General features: G+C 43.4%; 1 protein-coding gene across 1 annotated transcript; it reads left to right on the top strand.

The window, feature by feature from the left end:
• The first annotated feature begins 238 nt into the window (after positions 1-238).
• trhrb (thyrotropin-releasing hormone receptor b) lies at positions 239-3,261 on the top strand. Its single transcript, XM_018750246.2, has 2 exons — positions 239-1,003; positions 2,833-3,261. Exons 1-2 carry the CDS (start codon positions 242-244, stop codon positions 3,259-3,261), a joined length of 1,191 nt encoding a protein of 396 aa, XP_018605762.2. The 5' UTR covers positions 239-241.
• The last annotated feature ends 8,123 nt before the right edge of the window (positions 3,262-11,384 follow it).

The raw sequence follows: 11,384 nt of genomic DNA, 5'->3' as shown, positions 1-11,384 counted from the left end.
GAAAAAAATCCTTTCTTTTTGTAAAAATTCAGCTACTTCCCTTGATTTGTATGAATGTGGAAACGATTCAGATTTGGCAGTGGAGGAAAAAAGTACTTTCTGTGCTTCTATGAGGAGTCACTTAATGCGACGGCACTGACTGTACCACCCCGTGGTTCACTTTTTAACAAATGATTTCTTCATTTTTGCACGGTCTTAAGCGATCGAAGGAGCGGCTAACGGGGGCAACGGGCGCTCTGCGATGGAGAACGTCACTCTGGACCCAGAAAATCGGACCCTGGGTAACTGGACCCAGCACAGCATCCAGTACAAAGTGGTGAGCGCGCTGCTCGTGTCCGTCATCTGCGCCGTGGGCATCGTGGGCAACGTGATGGTGGTGCTCGTGGTGCTCACCACCAAGCACATGCGGACCCCCACCAACTGCTACCTCGTGAGCCTGGCGGCGGCGGACCTCATGGTGCTCACGGCGGCGGGGCTGCCCAACATCACCGAGAGCGTGTGCGGCTCCTGGGTGTACGGATACGCGGGCTGCCTCTGCATCACGTACCTGCAGTACCTGGGCATCAACGCGTCCTCCTGCTCCATCACCGCCTTCACCGTGGAGAGGTACATCGCCATCTGCCACCCGATCAAAGCCCAGTTCCTGTGCACCCTCTCCCGGGCCAAGAAGATCATCCTGGCCGTGTGGCTCCTCACCTCGCTCTACTGCGTCATGTGGTTCTACCTGTCCGACACGCACCAGGTTGCCTACGAGGATGCCACCGTGGTCATGTGCGCCTACAAGGTATCCAGGAACCTCTACCTGCCCATCTACTTCCTGGACTTCGGCATCTTCTTCGTGGTGCCTCTGGTGCTGGCCACCGTGCTCTACGGGCTCATCGCCAGGATCCTGTTCCTGAACCCCCTGCCCGCGGCAGACGGCAAGCAGGGCGCGAAGACGGTGCCGCGGAGCTGCAAGAACTCGAGTCGCACCTCGAGCACCACGGCGGCGTCGCGCAGACAGGTAGGTCGCGTAGGCAGGGCAGGGCAGGGCAGGGCAGCCGCTCGGCTCCATCATCACCTGTGACCTGGCAGCTGGTGTGCTGATCACCTGCTCATCGCTCCATCATCACCTGGCTGGCCGACGACGGAGAAAGCCTGGGCGCTCACTTAAGTCTTAAGTTAAGTTGCGCCGATGAGCGCGCATCATTCATTCACCTTTTAAAACTGGAGAGACACACGGGCGGGGACGTTTCTCCTGCAGACAAAGTAAATAAATTAATAGCGCATTACATGTAAAAGGACTTGAGATGCACGTGCCTCTTTTTTTCCCTCGACAGTATGAAGGCGCGGGGGGGGTCGATCGTTAATAACGGTCCCCGCTATCCGTCGCCCGCTACATGTCCTTTCAGTGTAAAAACGGACCGTATAGCGGGGACACGTGTGTGTGCAGTATGTATCGTGTCCTCACCGGTCATCTGATCTGGGTTCCACACAGTGTTTGCACCGCCTGTGCTCCGTCATCACCAAATTTGCTTAACTACGTCTTCTTTGCAAGTTATTTGATGGCATTTTACTAAATTACCTATATTTTAATATGACAGTTTCTTTCAGCTCCCTGCACCCAAGAGCACATATACAAAGTGACTGAGTTCACTGAGCATAGTATTGGGAGAGAGTGACTTACCATACCGAGCACTGTTCCGTCCCCAAAAAGCCAATGGCGTTCCGGTAAAGAAAAGCACAAGGTGGACAACATAACCGTGACTAAGGAATTCTAAGAACACCACACATGCGTCGCATGTCCGTATTTGTTGGAGCGCTCACGAATTCGATGGAGGGAGGCCTTCCAGGTAACAGAGTGTCGCAGTCCAGTCTGGACAGAGCCGTAGCCTGGACTAACAGTTGGGTCTCACCACCAGGAGGGGCTTAATTCTGTGGAAACTGTAAACAAATAACGTTTTGAAGAACATCTGCTACTCTCATAAATAAACAGAACTTCCCGATTTCACAGACTACTTTGATGATAGTGGGCAGCAGCACGGTGGGACAGAAGCTGCAGCTGGTGCCTCCCAGTTTCCGGGCTGTAGGTTCAAGTCCGGCTCGGTCGTTGCGGAGTTTGCGTGTTCTGTTCACTTATGGAGGTTTTCCGCCCACAGGCCAAAGATGTGTTTCAGGGGGATTGGTAACTTTATAATGCCTGTAGTGTATGTGTATGTGTGTGTATGAATGAGCGCGTGTGACTGCCCTGCAATGAAGAGGCATCCCATTTAGGGTGTACCCTGTCTCATGCCCAATGCTTCCACGATAGGCTCTAAACCATCTCGACCTTGAACTGCTCAATTAATGAGGATGGATGGATTTTCTTAATAGTTCAAGACGCTGCTTGGTTGTGCCTGTCGAATAAGTTTGACCTGGGTGTAGGGGAAACACACAAGACACAGTGGATGAGGCTCCTTCTGAATCCACACCATGATCTCCAAAGAGGTCGACTTATTATGTTTCTAAGAGAGTGTGCAGCCATGCAAATATTAAGATGATAGGGGTATTAATAAGAGGTTTTCATTTAAAGGCGCTCAAGCTGTGGGTGCAGCTGACCGGTTCTGTATTTAATAACATGTACCTTTTCCTCCTATTGGTCAGTGAAATGTGTTATTTGCATAGCATTTATGTACATAATTTACAGATTTATCACACAAAGCCATATAATTTAATTTAATTTATAATTAGTTTCATTGAGCTCATTTAAGGTATATGCTTCAGCTGTTCTCCAGACATCCAAATACAGATCCACTCCATCACTTCCTTCCAGAAGGTCTGTTTTTACAGCAGTAGTGTCTCTCTGTCTGGCAGGTGACAAAGATGTTGGCGGTGGTGGTGATCCTTTTCGCCCTGCTCTGGATGCCCTATCGTACCCTGGTGGTGGTGAACTCCCTCCTGGAGAAGGCCTACCTTGACAACTGGTTCCTCCTGTTCTGCCGCAGCTGCATCTACCTGAACAGTGCCATCAATCCCATCATCTACAACGCCATGTCGCAGAAATTCCGTGCCGCCTTCAAGAAGCTATGCGGCTGCCGACCGAAGCGCTCCGAGAAGCCGGCCACGTACAGCGTGGCCCTCACATACAGCGCCATCAGGGACACTTCCAATGGCGAGAGCCCCGAGCACCTCACCACTGAGATGGATGACCTGACGGCCACCGAGGAGTTCCTGCAGCATAGTAAGGGCCTGCCATATGACAGCACCTGTCTGCCCGCCAAGGTCACCTTCAGCACAGCATAGCTCCAGTACAGGGTGGGGGAGGATGGACTCAACCCAGGAAGAAAGGAGTCCCAGGAACACCAGGGCTTCTGATGTGTGCGGTTGTTGCGGTGGGAGTGCTGAATACTAATAATCTCTGCGAAACAGGCATTGCCTCTTAGGTGTGAAATAATGCTTAAACATCGTTTTGTTTCTCAGGATGTCTGAAGACTTTCATAAAATGCTAGATCAACTTCTTGTTAGGCTAATTTTTTGAGGAGATGCACGGGAAGTTCCAACAACGGTTTCCGTCTTAAAAAGACGCTTTTGCTAGCAGTACTGGTTGTAGTCTATTGATTTTATAACACTACCAAGCAGGGGTGAAGGGGCAAGGAGTTTTGATTTACATTTCCATTACGCATACATTTATTACATTTATTCTACAGCAGTGAAATAGTTTTGTGGTCAAAAGTGGACAATTTTCTGTGTAAGCGAAGAAGCACAAAAAGGCACATGCTACAGTTTATATCTGAATTTTGGCTTGAACTTATGATCAACCAGTCCAGCTGAAGTGGTGTTCATTGTTCTAAAAGTGATTCCTAAAACTGATCCTTAGTGATGAAACATTATTATGTTCAGTCATATGCTGTATTTTTAAAGTTTGCAAAAGTCATGTATATCTCTGCATCATTTTGTTTGGGAGCAGTTAAAAAAAAAAAAAAAAATCTGAAAATCAGATGTCATTGTTAGATTCAGAGAAAATTACTCATTTTGATTAAAATCAAGGAAATTGTATCACTTCTCCATGACAGCACCTGGGCTGGACAGATTGTGAACTGGGTGCACTGGAGACCTTGTAACAGTGGAGCTCAAACAGTGGAGATGAACAACTGGATACGGATCACCCTGGGAGGAAAACCAGGGAGTATCTTCTGAGGGCTGATTTCCACAGATGCTCCCACAGATGCTACTGTCTCTATGGACTCATGATAAAGCCATCCATGCTGAATTTTAAACAGAGCCGAAGAGGTTGACTGGGTGACAGTTTCAAACTCTTTCAAAGGATGTCAAATCCAATTCAAGTGTAAATATCACATGGTGTAACAACAGGTGTATATTCCTCCGCTGAGCACGAAAGATCATTCCGTGACCTCTCACGCCTGATCTCCTTGTGTGCAGCAGGAGATTTACCGAGCCACTGATGAGTAACCAATTCAACTGCATAAGAAAGTTTTAAACTACAATGTGTGTTGACCTGGTGGTTCCATCTGCCCAACCTCAATGGCTTTGTTCTGTTCTGGACAGAGGTGAGGGGCAGAAGAGGAATAAGACATCAAGAATCAAAAGGAAGCATGGTTCTTACATCCTCATGAATAACATTGTTGCTATTAGTCATCATTTCCATAATTAGTTTTGTGCAACCAGGATTTCTATTGATAGAAGGGTACAGTGATACTTTACATGAAAAATTACTTAGAGCCCGAAGATTCCGCATTTACATTTTCATAGGTCATAAGTGAGTAAAAGGATGAACAGGAAATTTCTAAATGGCCTAATGAACGCAAAATAATATAGCAATTTGGGTTTCATTTGCAAGAAAATCAAGCGTGTGCTCTGGAAATATGATTATCTGTAGGAAACATTAGTCAGTCTGGTGAAATGTTTGTAATGTGGATGATTAATAGACCCTTGACTTATACACTTCAAGAAGTGTTACTAACGAAATACGACGCTGAACGATTTTATTTTCGTTTGAAGGAGGATGTTTTTGCAGATATTAAATCGATGTTAGCTTGACCTGTGTTCTGTGGTTGTGGAATTTGTACAAACTGTAACTGAGAGTTTATAATGTTATGCTGTAGGTTCCAACAGTGCGTTTTGCACAGTGTGAGCACCAGCAGAGCACTACAGTAGAGTGCTGGAGCAAGGCAGAGCAGGGCTTACTTGTATAAAGTCATTGCTGAGTGCAGAAAAAGGGGATCTAGGAGCCACTCTGTGATGGACAATGTGCACGGATGTTCTAGCAGAGCAAAAGAATGCCCGACGTATTTATGTATTTATTTTACAAGGAAAAAGAGGAGGAAATTGGGAAAGGGATTACAGGCCTTTCTGGAGGTCAGCATGAAATGAAAAGCTATTTTCTGACACGCTGATACCGTGAAATTTTGCCACCGAAGAGATTTCGTTGGCATCTTTGTCTTCTTGGCACACCCAACAGAACGGAAGAGAGAAGACACACAAATTGTTTGTTTCAATAACGTAAACGAAGGGGATCTTTGAAGGCGACCACTGATGAATGATTTCTTGGTATGACATAAGTATCATCTAAGAGCATGACTGGGTTTAGTCTGTAAAATGCTTCATATTTTTAAATTACAATTTGGCAGAATAAAGGATGCCTGTGGATGTTCCATTGGACACGTTTGTGGAACTGTTGAAAATGTGGTTATATAACGTCTGCAGTCATTTTCAGAATTTTTTTACATTTACAGTGTTCATTGTGTTTTGCATCAGTTTGGAATTAATGACCATATTTGAATTATTTAAATATGATGAATTTCTACACTGAGGGCCAGATTTATTGTGTTGTTTGATGTGGCAATTCTACATTTGAAAGGAACAATGTTTGCTGTCTTTAACAATGTGTTCATTTGTACTTTTTGTAGCGACACTAAAATTACAAGCTATTTTTTGTCCATCCATGTAACAGTGCAGCATTTTCTCAGACTATTTTTTTTTTTTTAATGTTTCTGGTGTTCTGCTGCTTAGATTACTATTTTAATTAATGATTGTTAATAATTCTGGAAATTATGCTCAGTGTTATAGGGTGTGTTTATATCACACTTCATGGCTTAAAAAAAATATTACCAATGTTTTCAGAAAATTACTGTCCTAACACAGAGTCACAGTGGTGAGGAGCCCATCCCAGAAGCATAGGGCACGAGTCAGGGTGCACCCTGGGTAGAATTCCAGCCTGTCACAGAAATGGGCACATATATATATATCACGTTAAAAAAAAAAAAAAAAAAATAATCCAGCAGGAGTGACACCACCCACTGCATCCGTCAGTTTCAAACATAGAATGAGGTGCTCCACGATACCGTTAGAAGTTTGTGCTTTTCTGAGATCAAAACCATAATGAGGTGATGACCCTGTCAAAAAGTCTCACACAGTCAGCAGTACTAGCCAGACTAATACAGATTCTAAGCCCATTTCTCAAATGGAAACTAATTTTCCCCCAAGTCCCGAGGAGCCTTTGGCTTAATTGGTAGACCGCTGGACTGAATAATAATTTTGCGAAAAACGGCCATTACCTCTCCTCTTCTCTTCAAGGTGGTTCTGCTGCCTCAGATGGCATTAATTAAATGTGAAAACTACAAGCAATTGCCTTAAAATTCCATGCCATGTCAGATAGACTGAGGGACAACAGACACACATGCCATGTCTCCTTTGACGAAGGGTCTGCCTGGAGGGAGGGTGGGCTGAACCAAGAGCAAGCGGAGGTCCGTGGGGTCTAGCAGCGTGCGAGAAAGTCCTGCGAGGACCCAACCTCCAGCTACACCGCAACCGTCAATCGCACCGACAGACACGGTCCTAAGATTATACTTGGCTACTTATTACGCAAGTCGGTAAACTAATCCTGTGTTTCTGGTGCAATGCAGATAATGAGCTATACTTAAATTTTCCAAAGGGCCACTTTTAATTTAATTTAAACTAAATTCATGGCTAAGATTATTGTTTAAGAAATCAAGGTGGAACAAATCAGTAAATAGTTTAATTGCGATGTCTGGAATGGAAACTATTTATTGGGTGCATTAAATTTGCCAGAAATTGTGATAGGATACAAGCAAATGACAGTAAAATATTAGAACGATAACATTTAATGTAAGAGTTGAATTGTAGGCAGCAATACACAATGGCCATTCGAAGTCTAATGAGCTTTTACCATGTCCCAGTCTTTCTGGACTCATTCAAAGGAGTCAGGGAAGGCACGTGCGCACACACACACACAGATATACAAAATCATGCAAACTTTAGGGGGAAATGCAGCTAAAATGTTTTTGGACTGTAGGAGGAAACCCATAAAAACACAGGGAGAACATGCAAACCCCGCAAAGGATGAAACTATCATAAATGTCCGTGGTCATTTCAATTACTTAGTCTTAAACAAACTACTAGTCTTGAAAACTACTTTCAAAAACATACTATGGCCCTTTATATTTTAGGGATAAACATGAATAAAGTATAAGTATATAATCACATCTTTTCACTAAAATATCAATACCATAATGCATTCAGGTTCAAATTATCTATAAATTATGTGTAATAAAATGCATAGCTTTCTCAAACAAGTTTTTTTTAACAGCAACCTAAAATTACAGGATTGTTAAAAATGTGAAAGAATGCACAAATACTGTATAAAATCAGTCGACTACGAACAATAAAAAAAAATTGAGCAAAATTATGGTGTCCAGAAATGTTTCTCATTACTTGCATATTTGTTCGAGTGCTTATTGTAGTCAGAGGGAAAATTTAAATAAAGTTAAATTCTTCCATAATGTCTCGTCAAGAAGTTAAGATCACAGATGAAGACAAGATGAGCTGATCCCTTGTTTTTGATACCTTAAACACCATGGGGTATCATTAGCATAAGTGGATTTTGAAAAAACTTAAAGAAGTTAAAATAAAATGATTAATCATTCATAAAGACTTTAAAGTGCCTAAGATGACGACAGCAAAACTTTTGATAAGTCATCATGACTGCCTCCACAGTAAGCAAAAATATTCAGGATTTTCATTAGTGTAACAGAAAATTCTCTCATCTGGTTTTATTCAGAGTTCATGAGACTGATGTACACACTGAATGGAGATGGAACCAACATCCAAACCCACAGCCCAGACGTTGCGAGGCACTAAAACAATACAAAACTAATGGTTTATTCCTATTGTTTATAAAAAAAAGTCTTAAAAGTATGTCAAGAATCAATGTTTTTCCCATCATAACCGAAAAATCATCCAAAACTCCGGGGCAGTTGATTGAATGTCTGCCATATGCTGCCGAACAATGTAAATCTGTCAAGACAAGCCAACATAATGAAGAGCTGCCATCCTGTTAGCTCCTCGCCAGTGCTTTCCAGCTGATTGCTGGAGGACAAACGCGTATTTTTCATTTTTTCTGCCGCTCAGACAAAGACAGATTAAACCAGCAACGGTTCTCTAATAATACCTTGCAGTCGGCCAGCTTGTCAGATACACTAGCGGCTGGCTAACAATACTGTCAGCTGTTCAGAGGAACTTTCTTTGTAATCCTTACATTACCGTCCAGAAAATCAGCAAACGGACAAACGGGAGATCTTTGGAAGAGGAACTTCACGTCCGCGTGATATTTTCCAAAAATAAAGTGGGCAACTTGGTCATATGAGCAAATGAGCAAAACCTACTAAGAACGGGCCCCATGTGCGGTTGTCACATGCTGCTGGACAGTTCCCCTGTCCGGGTCCTCGCTTGCAACGTCAGTCCTGCCACCCCAGTCCATCTCGAGCCTCGCGGTGTCATCAAACACTCAGCCAGAAGCTCGAGATGTTCTTTGTTTGAATGAACCAGGAGGGCTGACTGCACCGGAACAGATTCTGCGCAGCTTGCGTAATCTGCCGAAAACCACCGTTTAAAAGACACGGCACGGCTTTCCGGAGCCAGCGGAGAGCCTGGCATTTTGTGAAATGTTGCCTGGCGAGCGGAAGATCACGATTTAAAAGGAGCTCGGGGGGGAAAATATACAGGGGCAACCTTGGTGCCGGAAACTGCCAGGATGAATCTGCCTTTAAAAGTGTCCCTCGCAGACCTTCATGAGTTATTGTCCTGCAGCCACTTCAGCTGAAGAGAACCTTCTCCACCCACATGAGTTTGGGGGCCTGAACCTAATTTCTCTCTCCGTGATTAATTATACACCTTGTCTTTTTCATAAGGCTAAACACGGTTTTTATTGCTGTCCAGCCCTCTACTGTCAGCTGAGACCTCCAGGTTCGGGGTCACTCTGGCGTACCTTGTGATTTGTGTGCATCTCCGCTACAGAGCAGATTCATATCCAGCGTTAACCTATAATATCAAAGAACATTTGAACACTGTACCATCTGAAAGGGGACATGATTTTTAATTTAATTTACAAAAAAATTCAAGGAGCCATTTTACATGGTTTAAAACAAAGTAAAAAAAAAATTGATTTAGCAGCTTGTCCAAGGCAGCGTACAGTGATTGTATAGTAAACGTCTTTATGCTGATTTACCCATTTATAGAACATTGCGATTCTAAGCAGAGCACTTCAGCACGAGGACCTTCCCCTACCCCTTCGTGGGTACTACAGCTAAAGCAGGAATTCAAACCCGGGACCTTGCAACTGCAAGACAAGACTGGTCCAGGTAAACACTTTTGCCGTCTTTTCTGAAGGACAACATGAAATTACATTCCATTCAATTTTTTAATTTATCTCTTGCTTTTCTACAGACCAACTTACAACACGAAGTTTTTATACTGAGCTACTTGTCGTTATTTACCCACTTACACAGCAGGGTAACTTTTACCGGAGTAATTAAAGGTAAGGATCTTGCTGAGGGGTACCGCAGCAGGACTGGGAATTCGAAACTGGGTCATTCGACTGCAGGGTGACGGTTCTACTCGCTATTCCATCTGGCGTCCACGGTCATTTACCGGAACCTCAGACCGTGTGGGAACACGGAAATCTCGCATCTGGAATCCACTCATGTTCAGAGCATACACCAGTTTTGCTTGCGTTTACTTATTACAAAAAAATATTACCTTCTAAAGGAAGGAACGCAAACTTTTCAGACCGCTTATAAGGTTTCGGAATTTTAAATCCAATCCAGTGCCATGTGAAAGCCAGCCATTGAACATTTGCTTTTGCCAGTTTTGGAGTCAGTTATCTAACCAGCAGACAGAGTACTGATCAGGCCACTTGTTCTGCCTGCAGACTGGTGTGTGTTTTTTCTCACGCGGACAGAAGAGTAAATGTAGTACCTCCGCTGATTATCATCTGGTTCATTAACACCCTGCTAGAGACTACCAGGGGAATACATATCATTACTGAAAATTAGTGAACAATGTCCTTAGGCAACAGGGACACAAAATCAAAATCTACAAGTCTATGTGATCCGGCTTAAGCTCACATGTGTTTATCATCATTATTATGTTTTATCTGACACCTCGGTCGAAGATGACTTACAATGTTAACTTTATAATGATTTAGCCATGTATTCAGCAGGGTATTCTTACTGTATCAACAATTCAAATAAGCAAAATGTGTTGTCCCCCCCCTTCCTGCCTCCCATTTACCACACAGGCTGCCGCTGCCCTGGGACACGGGCTCCCACTGTGATGAGCTGTTATGCATCCTTTTGAGCACCTGCTTTTAAGCACAGGACTAAACATTAGGAGAGGCTGTAGAGAAAAAAAACCGAAAATAATCTTCTGTAAAACATATGCGCATGACTAATCACTGAATACAGAATGAAAATTAGAGCCTGCACCATATTCAAGTTCTCTTAAATAATTAGAGTTTTTGGAACCAATGTTTTATAATCACATTTTCATCCAACAGGGACTTTTGTCAGATCTTCACAAAGTCTCATGAGACAGGGATCATTCTATTTTTAATATAATAAAAAGTTGAATAATTTGGGGAATAGGTTCCAGACGCTGTTTATAATTTTAAACATCGGGGCAGCAAAATGCACGCACTGGATCAGATTCCCTCCAAACCACAAAAAAAGGACTAAGGGTCTGTTAATGGAAATTGCTGCGATAAAGAGAATCCGTATTTTCCAGGCTTCATTAAGCACACATAGCAAATGTCACACAGCACATGACACCCTGTTCAATGGATAATGGGGAGGAAAAGCTGATCAGGTTGGATTGCAATGTTAGAACAAGAAGCAGAGAGGGCTCGACTCGTAATTACTACCATTGTAACAACGGTAAATCTCCAGCAGCTCCTGGACTTTCAATAGGGATTATGCATGGAAGAAAACGTGATACTGTACCAAAGGACAGGCCGTAGTGAAAAAGCACATAATCACTTTATGATCACTGATAATGGTTATAATCTTTTTCTCTTTCCTCTTTGTTATGAGAGAGGGTAGCAGCTTGATAGG

Source organism: Scleropages formosus, chromosome 23 (assembly GCF_900964775.1).
Source record: "Scleropages formosus chromosome 23, fSclFor1.1, whole genome shotgun sequence".
Classification (NCBI taxonomy): domain Eukaryota; kingdom Metazoa; phylum Chordata; class Actinopteri; order Osteoglossiformes; family Osteoglossidae; genus Scleropages; species Scleropages formosus.
Note: the sequence above shows the minus strand (reverse complement) of the source record. Positions and strands in the feature narration are given on the sequence as shown.

Coding starts and splice junctions, on each gene's coding strand:
- trhrb (XM_018750246.2), top strand. CDS start 242: ATGGAGAACGTCACTCTGGACCCAGAAAATCGGACCCTGGGTAACTGG. Junction 1,004..2,832: donor CGGCGGCGTCGCGCAGACAG/GTAGGTCGCGTA, acceptor TCTGTCTGGCAG/GTGACAAAGATGTTGGCGGT.